This window comes from Gallinula chloropus (assembly GCF_964237585.1).
Source record: "Gallinula chloropus genome assembly, chromosome: 12".
Lineage (NCBI taxonomy): Eukaryota > Metazoa > Chordata > Aves > Gruiformes > Rallidae > Gallinula > Gallinula chloropus.
Genome location: NC_140097.1, coordinates 549,787 through 568,076, shown reverse-complemented (window position 1 = coordinate 568,076; position 18,290 = coordinate 549,787). Strand labels below are relative to the sequence as shown.

Sequence of the window (18,290 nt, the reverse complement as noted above, 5' to 3'; positions counted from 1 at the left end):
TGCCTCAGGGGACCCAGCTGTAGTGGAAGCCCATCAGGTCAGGGACTATGCAAACACAAACCTCAGCATATTTCTGTCTGTCCTGTGTGTCTGAAGACAGCTTGATGGGTATGTAATGATATCCTGATGATTTGTCTGGCTTTTTCAAGTTAATTCTTCTTCTTTTCAATAGGCATTTACCAGGGTACGAGACCTTAGGTACTTGGAACTGATCAGCAGCATAGAGGTAAGGAATGTCAAAGATCATCTGCTTTCTTGTGCTTAGCACTGCACCAAACTAGTATGTTCTGTTTTGGAGGGACTTCTCTTCAGACAGTGCTTCTGACAGTTGGGGAAGTGTTCACAGTGAACAATCCTGATTAGCAGAGATGACTCAAAATCTGGTCATGTGTCTGAAACTTCTTGGGGGGAGGGGGATGTGGGACAATGAGAACTTATGGAACTGGCTTCAGGAAAACTGGAAAAATGTTCAATAGTCAGTTAGTTGGCAGAATACTACTGTGCTAGGAGAGCTTAGTACAGAGCACTTCATAAACATGAGTGAGTTAAGCCTTTCCTTACCCCCTGGAGGTAAGTAATTACTATTATCTCCTCTTTGCAGAGCCAGAAACAAGCCCAGAGAAATAAACTGACAAACTCAGTCTCATGACAAGGCTGTGGCAACTGGAAGCAGAATTTGGGCTTTCTTGCTTCTATACTGTACACTAACCACTAGTTCCTGGTCTTCTCACACTCCCTGATAGAATTGCACTAGACACTAACTGCCTACTGTGAGCACATTAGAGGACGTGGTGTCACCCTTGTCCTTGTAATGAAGCCTGTGTGATAATGCTTAGTTTAAAGACCTCTGCTGAGATGACATAAAGGGAATTGCTCTTTCTCACACTGGTTACACTCAGAGCCTCTCTGAAAGAATACATCCCTGGTCTTACACTTCTGCCCAGCCGTCCTGGTTCTGTGGAAACACCGTTGGTTGCAGTGAGCTCTCTTGGTGTCTGACATAGGACAAAGTTCTGCTCAGGATACACCCCCATCCCACCTTTTTTTTTCTCCTTTAAGGGTAGCTAGGGAGATGAGAATATTCTCTCAGCACCTCTAACCTCTCTTTCCAACACCTGCTTCTCCAGATCTGCACCTATTGGGGAATTGTCATGTATATTCTGCTCAATGAGTGAGACTCCCTGTGTAAACAGGCATAAACTTCCTCTCAGGCTTCTTGAAAATGCTCCTTTTGAAGTGGGAGTCCCACAGCACTGCTCCGCTCTTGCTTGCGGTGTGTTGGATTCCTTTGCAGCCTTGGAAGGGTATAACCATGTACACATGTGCTGTTAATATGATGGCTTTCTCTCAGTAATGACACCTTTTTTTTTCCCCCCAGTTGATGACAGCAGGAAGTGTAACTGCCAGATCTCTATCTGGCAAGATTTTGTGACGCCTTTTAAAAGCAGAGTAACAATTGCTCTGATTATTCCTTTACCCAAGCTGTTAAAGGGGACGTTCAGCACCAGCGCAGTATCAGCCCAGTCGATAACTGTGACCAGGAGCTGAGGCTCTGTTGGCAGCAGAGAATTGAATCTGTGAGCTCGTAGAATGCATTTCCTCCTTTCGTGGGGTTTTCCTTACATCCCGTTCCTGTCTGTGTATGTCCTTGTGAAATGGGCTAACAGTAGCAGTGACTTTATCCAGAGCAAGGTAGTAATGTGTTCTGAGATGGAGGATAAACACGCACATTGAAACACACACTGTGTGTGTGTGTACATGGCATGGGTCCCTTGAAGCCGGTGCAGCTCTGTCTCACATGAAGGGTTTCTCTGTGGCCCCTTCCCATGCAACCAGGGAGCAGTTCCAGTTTGCCCAAGAGTCTGTATAGGTGCTGCAGAAGCGATGCTGCCTACCTGGAACCAGGTGCTGGTGCCTGCAGGGACACTGGTGGTGACACTCTTACTCACAGGCTGCTTATTGCCAGCAATTACTTTCATGTTTGTCACCCCATCCACACATATTGTTAATTTAGCCAAATTATATGCTAGTGAGTTTCTGCAGGAGAAAATAAGGAACCCATCAGATGCCTCTTTTAAAATAGCATGGCATAATGATAGTGCCTGTTCGTTTCCCTCTGTGAAATCAAGAGAAGTGATTTTTCATCACTTTGGTTTGTATAGTGACATTTAATTTTGCTCTTCCTAATTTTAATTAAGAAGGGATTTAATCCTTTAATTATAAATTCACCAGAAATGTAGGAGAGGCATAATTACCATATCCTGTTACAGGTTTTTATTAACAGTTGAAATCTAAGCCTGAAAATCTAATTCTTCAATGGCTGTTTCTCACCTAGGTCCTGATCACCTAGAATATCCCCTCTTGGGTTTCTTTTACAGGAGCGGAAGAAGCATGGAGAGAACAACAATGAACTCTTCCTAGCAGATGTCTATGCCTACCAGGGGAAATTCCATGAGGCAGCAAAGCTGTACAAGAAGAGTGGGCATGAAAACCTGGCCCTTGACATGTACTCTGACTTGCGCATGTTCGACTACGCCAAGGTAGGAGTGCAGAAATGCTGGTGTGCCTGCAAGTGGCTTCAGAGGGTGGTCACACAGAAAGTGAGGATGAAACGTGGGCTTTGAATACTGGCTTTATTTTCTCAGTGAAATAATGGAAGTTCATTGGGTTTATAAGGGGGAGATTGGTTATCTGTGACTGGATGTAGTGGGAGCCTTTCCCTTCAGAGTCTGTCACCAAGGCAGCAGACTGTTTTGTGGTCTCAAACGTGTCCATGGAATTCATGGCTTGGCAAAGGACTTTTTTGTTGGATACCACCAAAGGTGGTGATGATATAGGAGTGTATCCATAGTAGTTCTCCTCCTTTAAAAACTCCAAATCTTGTTTTTATGACAGCTTCTTGCCCACTGTCTCACTCGGGAGTCCCTTCTCCTTTCTTGTCTTCTGAAGATAGTAAGGTAGTACACATGTGAAATGGAGGGGAGTGCACCCTGTGTTTAATTCCTTTCTGTACTATGATAAATCTTTTCTTTGAGGTTGAACTTAAATAGGTATGTTAGCTCTGTATTAGTGTATTTTATAAAGTGTATAATATACCAGCCTAGTATATTTTTGTTTTCTAGAGAATTTTCTTCCAAAGTTTCTGTACATCCTGGCTTTTTCTTGGTTTGCTTTTAAAACCTCTGTTTCCAGGTAGAGAGGAATGTAATACGGGTTTAAAATGTGATGCTTTTTTGTATGTTGATAAGAAAGCATTACATGGCTTTTAAGTCTTCTGTGGTGTTTTCTTAGCAAAATCCCTGAGCATGCTTGCACTGTTTAGTCTCATTCATCAACTCCTCAGGGCCTTATTCTGCCCAGTGCAGGACAAAGACTTTACCATGACGTGCACATAAGCTGTTGTAGCATAGAATCCACAAACTCTGCTACAGAGAGATCTTTTTCTTCCAAGAGCTTAATATAAATACTTGGAGGCTTTGCTGATGTAAGTCTGACTTCCACTATTTTTGGCTGATGAGTCTTTGTTAGCTTCAGTGCTTTGGCTCCTCTTGAACATAAATGTAATTCATAGATGAAAATTTTCCCATAAGTCTTCATAGGAATCTTCTAATTCTTGGCTGTAGCCATGTCTATATTTAACTGGCAGAGAGCAAAAGGTCTTGTGTCTCCTGTTCTTGAGAGTAATTCCATGCATTGGAAATTAAAGGTACTTCGTAGCCTATGAAGGAAGCTTCTTGTGCCTGGAGTGCACAGCACGTGGACGAGCACATAACCTCCTTGTTAGCCAGTTATTTTTCCCAAGGAAAGATGGGTGAGGTTTTTTACTCTATTTTGGGGGTTTTAGTGCTGCAGGAATTCACAGAACCCCTGACTGGTGTGGGTGAGTGGGGCCCTCAGCCCCCACACCTCCAGCCCAGTGCCCCCCAAGCCCCATCCAACCCATCTTGAGCCCTGCCAGGGATCCTGGGGCAGCCCCAGCTTCTCTGGGCACCCTGTGCCAGGGCTTCCCCCCTCCCCAGGAAGGATTTCTGCCTCTCAGCCCCTCTCCATCCCCCTCCTGCAGCTGAAGGCCATTCCCCTGGGCCTGGCCCTCCCTGTCCTGGGCACCAGCCCCTTTCCAGCTCTCCTGGAGCCCCTCAAGGGACGGGAAGGGGCTCGGAGCTCTCCCCAGCAGCAGCCTTCTCTTCCCTGGGCTGAGCCAGCCCAGCTCTCCCAGCCTGGCTCAGAGCAGAGGGGCTGCAGCCCTTGGACCATCTCCGTGGCTCCTCAGGACCGGCTGCAGTTGTGCATAGGGACCCTTACAGAATCTGATTGCTCATGCTTGACTCTGATTAGCTCTGGCTGGAGCATCCAGACTGGAGGCAGAGGTCAGGGAGGCCTTTGATATCTAGTCCTGGGCTTGTTACCGCAGCACCGATCACAAATTACTGGCAGTTCACAAAGAACTCTGTGCTGTAGGCAGCTGAGCCTTTGAGTTTGGACTTACCCTGGGACCTGAGCTGGAAAACAAATTGTGTCAAAGATACTGTTCTGCTTGATGCTTTTGCTTTGACTTTTTGTTCATGGTCGAAGGTGACATCTCTGTGGCTGCTCACTGGAGTCAGCCCTGTTGCAGTAGATAATGCCAGAACAAGGTCCTGTGTGGAGCTCACTGCAGAGCTGACACAGGGACGGGGGGTTGTCCTGTACCTGCTGACAGGCTGTGTCAGGGAGAGTGGTGACTCGTGGTAGTGGAGCAGATGTGCTGTGTGGGTGCTCTGTGTGGGGGCTTCTCACTTGTTTGTTGTTTTGTTTTGGTTTATTTTAAACCTGAATCAGAGCTTACCAGCAACAGGAGGGAGGAACTTTCCGCTCTCTTCACCATTCCACTTCTCCCAAGCTGTAATTGTTCTGACAGAGCCTGCTCTAATGGACAGGAGCCTGCTCCATTAGCAGACAGCATTGCCCTTAATCGATCCTTTTGGGTTGAGGAACCTTTTTTGTGTCTTTAATTTTACTTTTTATTCCCTGGCACACGTTGCCAACAGCTGTGAACCATCTGGTGCCAGGGCTCAGGACTGACAGAACCAGCGAGCTATTGGAAACATTTACACAGCGGTCATCGCCGCAGCACCCGGGCCTGGTGGTTGTGTTCCTTGCAGAAGTCCAGCCAGCAGCTCAGAGCCTCATTTTTGAGCAGCTGTCGTTCTGTCCTTATGAAAGAACTTCTTGGAATCTAATTATCACGTGCCTTTGCAGGAAATGGCTTCAGCCTCCCCTCGGTCTGTGACTGGCATATGATTAAGTGGGCATTCTGATGTTAACCAAGCGTGGAGTGGGGCTGAGTCATCTTGGAGTGAAACTGTACATTCTTGGCTTGCAAAAGAAAATCCGGAGCTTGGAGTTGATCTGTGACGGGTCTTGAGATTGGTGTTGTTTTGCTTTGGAGCCTTGTACTCCTGAAATCGTGACTTGTATCCGCCTAAACAAGATAACAGAGAGCAAGCTCTCCAGGAGGCCCTGTGGGGATGTGTTTGTTACCTGAGGCACCTGCACCATCCTCTTCCCAGGCCCTTCCACAATCAAGGACTTTTTTCCTTTTATTTGAAAACTGTTGGACAGGGAAATTGCTGCTGTTTCCCTCCAAGCACTGGGCTTGGTGATTAGTTGCTGAGGGCTGGGTCAGTTCACCTTGGTCTGTATGCAGCATCTCTTTAAAAGGCATCATGACAATTAATTTAAAACCTCTGTATTTATTTTAGATTTTGGGCTGTTAACAGTGTTTGTGACCAGAAGGTAATGCAGACCTCTGTATTGTGCTGTTTCAGGATTTCCTGGGATCTGGTGACCCCAAAGACACAAAGATGCTAATCAAAAAGCAAGCAGACTGGGCCAAGAACATCAACGAACCCAAAGCCGCAGTGGAGATGTACCTGTCTGCAGGAGAGCACATGAAGGCCATCGAAATCAGCGGGGACCGCGGCTGGGTCGATGTGTAGGTCCCAGCTGCATCTCAGAGATAACCTATGATAAAAGCTTAAATGAGTTATTAGCAGCTCTGCCTCATTTGAAAATCAGACAAAAGTCACGTGGGACCTACTCCTGCCTCTGTCCTCACCAGTGTGCAAAGCACCTGATGTGGAGTTACACATCTGAGTAAAGGCTGCAGGAGCAGGTCTCTGCTTTGTAAAAGGGGACAAAGAGTTTAGAATGTGCTCAATAAAACTGCTTAAACAGCATTGCATGGCAGTGCTGTTACGGCATTTATTAAATAACTGATTACAGGGGAGGTCATTGTAATAATTAAAAGGCAAAGCTACAAGAGCCTGAAACACCTGGCTCCTTTCTGCTGTGCCCAGGCTAATTGAAATCGCTCGGAAGCTGGATAAAGCTGAGCGGGAGCCTCTGCTGAAATGTGCCTCCTATTTCAAGAAGCTCGACAACCCTGGCTATGCAGCAGAAACCTACATGAAGGTCGGTGACCTGAAAGCATTGGTCCATCTCCACGTGGAGACTCTTCGCTGGGAAGAAGTAAGCACACCCTCTGTCTCTGTTTAAAGCCATGGCTCTGCTTGCCAGAGACACACGTGCCGGGCTCCCTCACTGCTGCAGTGAAGGGCAAAGTGGGGGGAAGGTTTCTGTTTAACATGCTCAGGTATTTTAGTTAGCTTTGTGTGCTTGCTGCTGCTTGGGAGTGTTTCTGGCTTGTTGCTCTTGGTTTGGTTGGTTTTCTGTTTGGGGTTTGAGGTTGGGTTTTTGGGTTTTCCATTTCCTGGCTGACTCTTTCTCAGTGTCAGTGCTGAGCACTTTGTTTGCCTGTTGAGCTATAGTTTCCCACTTCCTCTGGTGATCCATGGGATGCTCCTAGTCCATCAGAAAGAATAAATAGTGATTATGTCATGGGAAAGTCTGTTTAGAACTGCATTTCTAGTTTGGGCACACCAGAGTGAGAACCCTATGGATAGAGCTTAGATGTGGTGAATGTGTGCTGTGCTAGTGCAGACCCTGCTCTGTAACTGCATTTATGCTTCTGATTAGCTAAAGGTCTGACTTACTGGGGTTTTCCGTAAAAATATGGGTCCCTGACACCCACCTCACCCTTCCCTTGCCTCTTGGCTCTTCACATCAAGCCCTTCATAGGTGTAGTCTCTTAAGGAAGTTTTCAGAGTGCTGCTGGCATTGTCAGATCCCTCCCCCAGTTATATGGGTGCTTTAGAGAACTGTAGGCTTAGTCCTAGAGTTAGGTTAGTGAATTTAGCAAGTGACTCTAAGCTGCATTCACAGTGTAACCCAGTTTTTTCAAAAGATAAATTCAGTCAAAACAAAAATATTTGTCTCTCCTGCTGTGGCATCGACTGCACTTCTGGATAATCACTCTCAGGTTCCCCAGACTGCTCCTGTGATTGGCTTTTCTTTTGTTGTTGATTGCTTTTTATTTTAAAATCAGTTTCATACTAGACAAAGTATGGATTATGCTCTATTCTCTGTACATGTTTATTTTATTTTGAATTTACTCAGAGCTGAAGGATTGATCCCATGGAATATCCTAAACCCTGAACTGTTTAAACCAGGCAGGATTCTCTAACTTGTTTATTTTGATTGACCTCAGGCATTTGCTTTGAGTGAGAAGCATCCTGAATTCAAAGATGATGTCTACGTCCCTTATGCTCAGTGGCTGGCAGAGAATGACAGATTTGAAGAAGCCCAGAAAGGTAGGAGTGTCTCCTGCAGACCACTGGTCACTCCAGCTCCCTCCATACCTGCCACTACAGAACACACAGTTTCTGTCCTAGAGCGTTTCTTGTCTGTGGGATTCACACCCAAATGGTTTTCATGCCAGTCTGAGTAGCTGGAGATCTCTTTAATTGATGAGAAAATGAGATAGACCCAATCAAAACTGATGGCATCTAAACACAGATCCAGATGTTTCCATCCTGTTGTGCATCTGGGTGTTGCACATGGCAACAGTGTTTGGCACATGAGCCAGACTGTCTTTATTAATACAAACATTATTGTGATAGTATTCGAAGCTGAGTGGAAAGCACAGGTCAGACATTAGCAGGCCACCTCAGCCCCAAAGCTTTGAGCACCTGGAGTGAAGGAGTTTGGGAGTCTGCACTTGGGAACACAAGGACACTGCCCCCAGTCTGACCCATAGAGTTCTGGCTGCTGTGGCTCAGGAAACACCAATGCCCTGGAGCTGGGTGACCTGGAGACCCTTGTGTAGCCGTGGGAGAATGTGGGTATGCCCAAAGCCAGGCTGCAGTGGTGCTGGGGTTTTGGGGGTCGGTGCCCTCTGTCCCCATTACCCTCTGTGAAGGCTGTGTCTGCCAAATGCTTGTTTGCCAAGGGAGAATTCAGGATCTTACTTTATCCTGGCTTCTGAGCAGCCAGTAAAGAACCACCATTAGTGACAGAAAGATGTAGTAGACGCTGTACTCCTCCAAAACACTCAGCTCTGCAAACCAAAACACTAACTTCAAACCTTAATGTTTTGTAGCTTTGAACGGGGCTGAGATTTGCAGTGTTCAGAGGCTGCTGTTTGTGTGGAGATCTAATCACCAGAGTGTTTTTGCTCTTTCCTGTAGTTAAAAAACCAGAAGTACTGAGTGTTGTACAAACCCTGTGAGCCTGAGGGCCACAGAGACACTGCAGAAGCCACAGAATGCCTACAGATGCTTCTCATGTTCCATTAGTGCCGCTGCTTTCAAGGAGCAGAATACCAGTGTATAATCCTTTTATCCTGCCCCGGATAGACTATTTGATATTGGCTGAATAGACTGCTCTTAATTTAAAAACATTAATTTCAGTTAATTGATATAATCTCCCTGTGAAATCCTCTTTGTTTTGGCTTTCTCTGCAGCATTCCACAGGGCTGGCAGGCAGCGGGAGGCGGTGAGAGTGCTGGAGCAGCTAACGCACAACGCGGTGGTTGAAAGCCGCTTTAACGATGCAGCCTATTATTACTGGATGCTTTCCATGCAGTGTTTAGATATAGCCCAAGGTGAGGAACTGAAAGGAAGCTTGTGTTTGTTACCTCCTTGTGCATGTAGACAAACAGTGACTGAGCTGCGACAGCGCTGCTGCGGCTACTCCGCAGCCGTGGGCTTTGTGTGGGGTGTTTATTAATGCTGTGTGTGACTCTGGCTTGTGCTATTTGTGTAGTTCCCCTGCTTTTCCCATGTGCTTATTTAAAACAAATCAAACAGCCCCATCAGCATGCATAGGCCTCGTTTGAAATCTGACTGGAATCAGAACAGTGTCTCCTGGGACCCTGCGTCCTCGTGTTCCTTCTCTCAGCACACTGCAGCCGGATGAGACGGGAGGGTTACAGTAGAAGATGAGCTCAAGTGCAAGATACATCTAGTGTTGGAACATAGGTTGGAGAGGTGCTTCACAAACTATTCCTGCCAACAGAGACAAGGCTGATTGTTCTTTAGCTATGTGTTTCTTCTGAATGGATTTCACTGGGCGAGAGGGGGAGCCAGCAGTTAATAGGTGTCACTTAGTGGATGCAGCAGGCTGGTAACACTGCCTTTGCCTGGTGCTGGCAGTACCTCTGTTAGTCCAGCTGAGCATGCAAGCACTGAGCTGTTACCCCTCACATACTTGGGAGATGCAGACTTTTCCAGCTGATCAGTAGTGTAGTTAAGTTATGCAACAAAAGTTCCAAACCTCACGTTATGTTATTTGTCAACTCCAGAGTTGTGGATGAGCTTCCAGTCATGAACTGGAACTCTTTTCTGTCTCCAGCTATGGCCTCTAGCTGTGTTAAAGCTCAATGGTTTTGTGTGGTACCATGCTTGTCTTAGTTTGGAAACTTGCTCAGACAAAGGGCACAAGAGGATAGTAGATGGGGGACACTTGACCCAGGACATACCTCTGTATGAAGAAAACTGTAATACACTGTTTGCTTCCAACTTAAGACGTAGAGACTGACACTAACACCTTTGCCCCTGCAGAGAGTGAACAACAGAAGACTGAAATGTTAGGGAAGTTTCATCACTTCCAGCATTTGGCAGAAGTTTACCATGTCTATCACTCTATTCAGAGATACACTGTAAGTACTTCACCCAGTCCTGTACTTGTGCTTCCTGAGCATTCTTCTTTAGGGAGTCCAGGGATAACGAGGAATAATTAAAGACTTCTCAGGCAATTAAATATTGAGTGGAGATTAGTGATATTTTATAGTAACCTTTTTATTTCTTCAACTTTTTGTTATTACACAGCCTTCTGCTGCACTGTACAAGGCTTCTGTTGCCTTAGTTCCTGAAAACTGCAATGCTGCTTTACCAGATCTGTGCTGCTGTGGTTTAATACCAGCCAGTAACAGCACCATGTAGCTGCTCACCCCTCCCCTGTGAGAGGGGATGGGGAGGAGAACGGGAAAAACCTCATGGGTTGAGATAAAGACTGTCTGGTAGGATAACAAGAGGAAAATACTAGTGATAACAATGATAACAGTGATAGTGATGATAAGTGATGTGCGAATGCTGTCACCCATCTGATGGGGAAGGACAAACCCATCCCAATCTCAGTCTGTTTCCCAGCAGCGATCCTGCCTCCAGCTCCTTCCCAGCTCTGCCTGGAGCAGGATGTGGTGTGGCACGAATGTCCATGGGCTGCTCAGGGCTGGCTGTCCTGGCCCTGCTCTCCAGCCCCTCGTGAGCAGAGAAGCCTTGGCTTGGTGTGGGCACTGCAGCCACCCAGCAGCAACTGAAAACACCCCTGTGCTGTCAATATTATTGTCCTAAATCCAAACTGCAGCACTTTGCCAGATACTAGAAAGAAAATTAACAGTATCTCAGCTGAAATCAGGACGTGTGCTTATCTCAGTGTGAGTAGAGCAGAGGATGTGACTGACTTCCCACCCCCAGCCCTATCACTCGTTATATCTGTTGGGTTCCACAGTGACTTGAGCCTCTGCTCCTACACAGGCTTTTCCTTCAGTCATGCGACAGCAAGGCTGGATGTAAGAAGGCACCCTAGCTTAGGGGATCCCACAGCCTGCTCCATGTGTGTAAACTACTCTGGAATGATAAGCTGTTGTCAGTGCTCCAGCAGTTACAGTAACGTTGCCACCATTGTTGGTGAAAATAGCTCTTGTAAAAACCCTTCTGAAGCCTTGTTCTGTGCCCTTGCCTGAAAGCAGACTGTGCTGTGGGGGTCTGCTGGTCAGGCTCATGGTGCTGCAGACTCTACAGTACTGCTGGCTGGTCTGTCTTCATTTTTAAACAGTCTGTTAGCCTGATTTAGCTGCCTGGATCTCTTTATCACCGACACTCATGCCTGCTACATACAGAAAATGAGAGACATGCAAAAGCCCTCGTGCTGTGTTCTGTCAGCACCTTTTTTTTTGCAACTGTATGAAAGAAACCCAGTCCTGGAGATGCTGAGTGCTCTGATGTTCAGTGACATGGTTGTTGGTTTTCCAGCTCAGAAATATGTGTCTGTATTTTTTCATACTGCAGGAGGAGCCTTTCAGTTTCCACCTGCCTGAAACCCTCTTCAATATTTCCAGGTTTCTGCTTCACAGCTTAACAAAGGAGACTCCTTTGGGCATCTCAAAAGTGTATCCTTCCAATCTAGAAGCTATCTTGTGAGATACATGAAAGGAATCATTGATGTTGATCCACAATGCAGAGATCTCCTGTAGGGTATCTTCAGACTTCAGCCCTTGGTACTGGAAACTGACTCTTGTCCCCAGGGAAATAACCAGCATCTCCAAACTGTTGTGTGTCTGACTACTCTGCCTTGTTTAGTAGCTCTGGAGGGCTGTACAAATCGACTGAGGTGCAGGTCCCCACCACCCACCCTGCCTGGTGCATCACCTGTGTCAGAGCAGCTCTCTCTGGGGTACCAGTCAGTGCTACAGGCTCTGAACCCTGACAGGGTTGTTGCAGGGAGACTGAGCTGAGACAGGAGTGGGGGAACTGGAGCTCCTGCTGCTCATGGGGCTGGTGTAGCTGTGTAGTGTCTGCCAGGCTGATGTTGCACAGCTCTCTTGGGCATCTTGCAGCTTTGGGGAGCACCTCAGTACTCCCTGTGAACCTGCTGGAAAAGTGCCTTTGTGTGAAAGGTAACAAGAAGGGTCCACAAATTTTGCAGGGACACCCAGTTGTCTTGTTTCCACCTCGTTTATGGCTTTGGGATGTGAGCTTTCCTTTTCCTAAGTGCCTGTTCCAGGCTGCTGGGAGGGCCTGGCAGCCCCTGGCTGGTGACACAGCTTAGCTGTGTGTGCAGGCAGGGGATGTGTGCTGAGCCGGTGTCCGTGGGCTGCTGCTGCTCTTTGGTTGGAGGAAAGTCCATTCCCTGCAAAACTACTGAGATTCTGTAAATGGAGTCAGGATGTTTAACCAAAGCAGTGTCCATGTAGGGTCAGTTCCTTACCCTGGTAATAATTGCCCACAGACACCTCAATAGTCCTTTTAAATGGAGCTGTGTAAATAGATTTCTCTCGTTACAGCCTGTGAAGTACCACTGGTGGATATGCTTCATTGCACAACTCTGATTAGAAAGAGCATTACAGCTTTTCCCTAAATGCCATATGTATTTTTATTCCTTAATTAAATTACAGCAATACATTATTTGCCCTGGCAAAGCAGAGTAAAGCTCTTGGTGCATATAAACTGGCTCGTCATGCCTATGACAAGCTGCAGGGACTGCAGATCCCAGCCAGGTTCCAGAAATCCATCGAGCTGGGCAGCCTGACAATCCGATCCAAGCCCTTCCATGACAGTGAAGTAAGTTGTAATGTTTCCTGTTAATCGTTACTGTGTGGCTACTCCAAGAATCTGAGTTGCCATATGCACAAACCAATCTGAAAGCTATTACACACAGCTCTCAGGGATGGGATTTCTGCTGGAAACACTGTCCTCCTTATCATTACTTTTCAGGTCAGGCTTCCTTTTTGCTCCTGAGAACAAATTAAAATCAGTCTTTTCTTCATGGGCAGCTTCCATCCTCCCTCTCCCATCCTGTGTCTGTATTCCTCTCTGCCTATTAATTCTTCCAAGCCTTTTTCTCTCCAATCCACATGCAATTACTCCACCGTCTCTGTGTCTCTCCAGCTGGAGGTCGCTTTCATTTGTCCCACTCCTGGCACTCCCTCCCTCCTCCCCCTACCCCCCGAATGACCTTCCTTCCTTAACTCTTATTTTAGCACCTTTTCTTCTTTGACAGGAGTCTGACTTTCTGCAGAGTTGCATAAAGCTGTGTCTCGTGGAGCACTCACTAAAAATAAACTGCATTGTGCAAGTGAACGTGCACCTGGGCACCAGAGATAATGGAAACACAGTCTTAAGGACTGTGTGAAATAACTGCTCCTCGAGAGAGAGGGGAGTTAATGGGCAACTTCACATTTCACCAAGTCTTAGACCACAAAAAACTTTGTTTGGGCAGCCTTCTCCCTGGCTCCTCCTGTCACTGTGTGTTTGATGTACAGTTCTGCTCCTGTGGCTTCAAAGGCAAGGTGCAAATCTAATGATTAGAATGAAGACAGCTATTTCTGATGTAAAAGCTTGCTGGTTTATTGAAAAGCAAAAGCACTTGCAGATGTTCCAGGCTCTGGTGTCACAGCAGTGTTCCTCCAGACTGCTGCAAACCCAGGGAGTCTTGTGATTGAGAACAGAGCGTTCAGGGTGCTGATCTGTTCAGTGCTGTGCTCTCTGTCTTGCAGGAGCTCGTGCCCTTGTGCTACAGGTGCTCTACCAACAACCCTCTGCTGAACAACCTGGGGAACGTCTGTGTTAACTGCAGACAACCCTTCGTCTTCTCCGCTTCCTCCTACGGTGCGTGGCCATGGCCCAGCTGGTTCTCTTCAAGTAGAGATGTGAACTGAGGTAGCTGGGGCTTAACTCCTTAACAGGCTGGCACTCCCTTGGCTCCCTCTGCTATTTGGGCAAACAGATCTTTCCTCTAAACGTTGCTGGATTTGGCTGAGCCCCTTGTCCCAGGGACTGGGGGGGGTCACTGCAGGATGCAGCAGTGCAGTATTGCTCTGCTATGGGACTGAGCCTGGCAAGTCTTTCCTTAACACAGATGCTGAGGGGGGTGTTTTAATGCTTCCTGCTTTTCACACCCCTTTAGAAGTCCTCCATCTGGTTGAGTTCTATTTGGAAGAAGGCATCACGGATGAAGAAGCTGTGGCTCTCATTGATCTTGAAGCTCCAAGACTGAATAAAAGAGAGACTAAATGGCAGGAGACGACGAGTGACTGTATCCTTCTGATTCAAACTGCCTTCCAGTCCTTTTCTTCTAAAAAAGCAATGACTTCTGAATCTTTTTTCCCCTCCATAGGTTTAAAGGGTTTTTTGGTCATATGGCTGATGTGGGTACAACTGCATCACACTTCAGGTTGGTCTATCAACTGAAGTGATATACTAACCAAACCTGATATTCTCATAAAACTTCTTGTCAGGACCATTTGTGTCTAACAGTGTGACATGCTACTTTCTAGAACAGAATGCTGTGCTTCACTTACTGTTGTGACTGCTGCCTGTACAGCCTGAGGAGAATCCCAAGTGTTACCTGCTTCCCCTAACAGCTGCTGCTCCAAGCCAGGGGAACCCAGCCTGGGCTTTCCTCTTAGCTGTTCCTGTTGGAATCTGTTCTGACATCCAGAGCTGCCAGTCCCTGTGGGGCCCACGTGTCAGGTGCAGAGTAATGCAGGAGAAAACACCATCTCTGACTCAAGCCACTCCATGTCATGTAAATAGGTTGTGTCCTTTGCTTTTTGTCCCTGTCAGGAGGGGCCAGAGAGGGAAAGGCAGCAGAGCTGGTGTCATACTTGGTTGTGGTCAGTTCTGCTGTCCTAGAGCAGCTGCAGAGAGAGATTTCCTGCTCGCCCTGACTCACTGCAAGCCCTTCTCTTGTACTTCCTGTAATAGTCGAGGTGCAGTAGCAGCTTGGGAATGCTCTGACCTCTGGAGCAGCAGGGATCCCAGTCCCACTGGGATGCTTCCAGACCAACAGGGTGAAGACAGCTAATTTTGTAGGAACTCTCTTTCTTCCTTAAGAAATGCATCTAGATGCACAGAGTTTGAGGCTTGATGACAGCACAGATCTTACTGAAGATGATGATCCCTTTACAGCAAAACTGAGCTTTGAGGTAACTGTATCCTCCAGTTGTTTCTTTCTTGCTACCTACAGAAACAGATAAATTCTGACCTACAGTCCATGTCCTGCTGCTTCTGGTGTGAGCGTCAGCAAGGCTGAGGCAGGAGAGAGACAGAGCAGGGGCCTGGAAAAAAGGGGTGGGACTTGAGAGGGGGAGGGATTTACCAGTTAACTCCTCTTAAAAACAAAACAACACAAACCCCAGAGCTACAAAACCCAGACAGCCACAAAACAACAAGGATCTTAAATGTTACTGGGTTTGGTTTTGTCATAAAATGATAGAGTGGGGCTGTCCCCAGGGTGTTTCTGTGTCTCCTGCACCCACAAACCAGTCGCTACTGGGATTTCTCTGAAGGCTGTGGGTGTGCTTTACAGGGAATCGGGTTAAAGTGAGTGATGGAAGCTCACTGAAACCACACTAGAGGTGCAGCTGGATGCTGCTGCTGCTGAAGGTGTTGATAACCCTGACTGAGGTTGGTGGGACTAGACACAGGCCAACTATATCAGCTGCTCCTACTGAATTTGACTTTGCTTCTTACAAGATCTTATTAATCCTCAGAGGGCTGTGCAGTGGGTAACAGTAATTCTTTCTAAACCCCCTCTCCTGCAGCAAGGAGGCTCCGAGTTCGTTCCGGTGGTTGTGAACCGCGCTGTGCTGCAGTCCATGAGCCGGAGGGACGTCCTGGTCAAACGCTGGCCAAAGCCCTTGCGCTGGCAGTACTACCGCTCCCTGCTTCCAGATGCCTCCATTACCATGTGCCCATCCTGTTTTCAGGTAGTGTTTTCATGGAGAGGTTTAAAGAAACAACAAAACAAACCAAACCCACCTACTGAGAACACCATGGCTGGGACAATTCTAACCATGGAGACCTCTTTAAAAAGTACTTGGGAAATTCCTGAGCAACGCAGCGACAGGAGACCATGAGAACTGAAAACCAGGCTGAGATGCACGGGGAGCAGCTGCCTCCTGACAGCTTTGATGTAGCTGGATTTGAGAAGCTGCACTGACAAGCCAGAGCCTTTTGGGCAAACCTGGGCTGAGCCACGAACACGGGTTTGTACTTAGTACTTTGCCCCTGACTCCCAGCCTGGTCTGGCTGGGAAGGCCAGTCAGTAACGAGGTTGTCTTGGGGCTCAGTCATTGTCCCCTCCCCTCTCAGAGATGGCTTTGGAAGGCATTGGAATCCAGTCATGTTTGCTTACATGGCACCTGTAGGTTGTGCCCTTGCTGCTGCCAAAGCAGTGGGTTGTTCTGTGCCCCTTCAGCAGCACTGGCAGTGGTCTGTGAAATGCTGCTCAGCTTCAGCTCACAGTGCACTCCAGCACTCGGGAGGAGAAGGACCCTTTCTCGTGGGGGCAGCTTCACAGTGTCTGTGTCAGAAGCCAGTGCATTCAGGCTGTTTTCTTTGCACTGCTCACAGTCTAACTTGTCCCTAAATCTGTTCTGTTTCACAGATGTTTCACACAGAAGACTACGAGCTCCTCGTGCTCCAGCATAACTGTTGTCCGTTCTGTCGACGGAGGATAGATGAGTCCGGCCAGTGAAGAGAAACAATCCTACCCCTCAGCTGACAGACTTCCCTGTTCCCTGGCAAAACACTTCTTGGGTTCAGAGCTTTCCTAACAGCTGAAGTCATCTTGTTCCATTTTGTACCTGAGTGAAGCAGAGTTGAGGAGATGAAATGTCTGTGAACATCCTCTGTGTTTCCCAGGCAGCTGAAGTGCCACAGACTGCTTTTAGCATCAAGTTGTGTTAGGACTTGACTGGTTCCTTAATCTGTTACCTGGCACTGACAGGTCTTCAAATAAAGGGGACTGTTTTTCACTACCCTTTGTCTTGGAGCTTGCTGTAGTGCTGCTGCTTTTGGCTGGGGCTCTGGTGCTGGGAAAGCAGCTCCCCCCTGAGCAGCTTGTGAAAGCAGCAGAGTCCCCATGTCCGCTCAAGTTCCTCTTGAGCGACCCTCTGCACCGCAGCCTTTCCCAGCCCCTCACTGCTTCCTGACCAAGTCTGCTTAACTTGCCACTTCAGAAACATTCTGTTCTCATTACTGCCTGTCTGCTTTTCGACTCCTCTGTCCCTGTTTGCAACACAGACTTTGCGACTGCAGCGGATAAACAGTGCTGTGTGAGACGTGAGCCAGAGCGGGGCTCGGCTCCTCCTGCAACAAACTGGCTTTGCAGCACTCCTGGGAATGAAAGCTTAGACAAATAGATAGCATTTCCCGTGGCATGGATGCACGAGGGATCAAGTGAGGAAGCAGTTTTCCTTTTGGAATCAACGCTCTGAACACAGTCCGGGTTTCAAAAGTGTCTTTGGGGTCTCCAGGATAAAAACCTGTACCCTGTGAAGGTCTTCTGGTCCCAGCCTGCCCCTCAACACCCAGGTACCTCTGTGCTGTGATGTCCTGATGTACTGAAGTTCCAGGGCCTGCTGCTGGCTGGAGCTGCTGCCAGGGGCTGACCCACCATTTGCTCCCCTGGGCAGGTTGGACTCCAGCAGTGACGCAGGGCAGGCCCTAAGCGCCCAGCAGCAGCTGCTGAGCTCAGCAGTGGCTTTGCTGCATCGGGGCTTAAGGTGGCAGATTTGTGTAGGATAAACCTCTAATCCCTGTGCGCCCAGGTACAGGCATGAACAGCTGCATTTGCAGTACGGCCGTGGCCCCGCTCCGGCCTTGGCCACACGTGTGAGAAGTTAATTGTGAGGGACAGGACGAGGGGGGCGTGTGTGAGGACGGGGTCTGTCCCTGGTAATGAGCAGGAGGAACTTTGGGACTGGCCCGAGCAATCGCAGCCCCTTTGGCTACAGCCAGCCCGCTCTGCCTTTGCCCATGGCACCAGCACTCCAGCTCCTTCAGACCCTCCCTGCTTAGAGCGGAGGTTTCCCAGCTTGAGCTCTGTTTTAAAGAGAATACAGTGCTTTAAAGGGAAAAAGGCACAAACTTTATGCATGTGCTAAACTAATCCCCAGGGAACAGGTAACAACTGGGCCAGGGTGGAAGGAGGTTTATTACAGGCAGTGGGCTGTGAGCTGCTGCCCACCTCACCCCTGTAAGCTCCAGCGGCTCCGCCACATCCCCCTGTGCCAGACAAGGTTGTGATTGCCCATTCCTCTGCCCCTGCTGCGAGGAGGGCTCAGCTCCCCCCCACCCCGGGCTGCAGCCAGAGCAGCACAGGGGCTGCTCAGGGCCCCAGCT

General features: G+C 48.0%; 1 protein-coding gene across 4 annotated transcripts in view; it reads left to right on the top strand.

Annotated features, from left to right (window-relative positions):
- Window positions 1-16,924, top strand: part of IFT122 (intraflagellar transport 122) — a gene marked incomplete at its 5' end in the record, with an annotated part of 31,061 nt that extends 14,137 nt beyond the window's left edge. For 2 of the 4 annotated variants that reach the window (XM_084269391.1, XM_084269389.1), the window contains 14 exons: window positions 173-226; window positions 2,379-2,540; window positions 5,808-5,974; window positions 6,339-6,510; window positions 7,589-7,691; window positions 8,843-8,983; window positions 9,942-10,039; window positions 11,451-11,551; window positions 12,557-12,722; window positions 13,658-13,769; window positions 14,068-14,196; window positions 15,009-15,088; window positions 15,707-15,871; window positions 16,552-16,924. In XM_084269391.1, the coding sequence (XP_084125517.1) occupies window positions 173-226; window positions 2,379-2,540; window positions 5,808-5,974; window positions 6,339-6,510; window positions 7,589-7,691; window positions 8,843-8,983; window positions 9,942-10,039; window positions 11,451-11,551; window positions 12,557-12,722; window positions 13,658-13,769; window positions 14,068-14,196; window positions 15,009-15,088; window positions 15,707-15,871; window positions 16,552-16,641 (1,740 nt within the window). In that variant the 3' untranslated portion in view covers window positions 16,642-16,924. The remainder of the gene's footprint in view (window positions 1-172; window positions 227-2,378; window positions 2,541-5,807; window positions 5,975-6,338; window positions 6,511-7,588; window positions 7,692-8,842; window positions 8,984-9,941; window positions 10,040-11,450; window positions 11,552-12,556; window positions 12,723-13,657; window positions 13,770-14,067; window positions 14,197-15,008; window positions 15,089-15,706; window positions 15,872-16,551) is intronic. The other 2 variants (XM_084269392.1, XM_084269390.1) reach the window with 1 other exon arrangement.
- Between the last annotated feature and the right edge of the window lie 1,366 nt (window positions 16,925-18,290).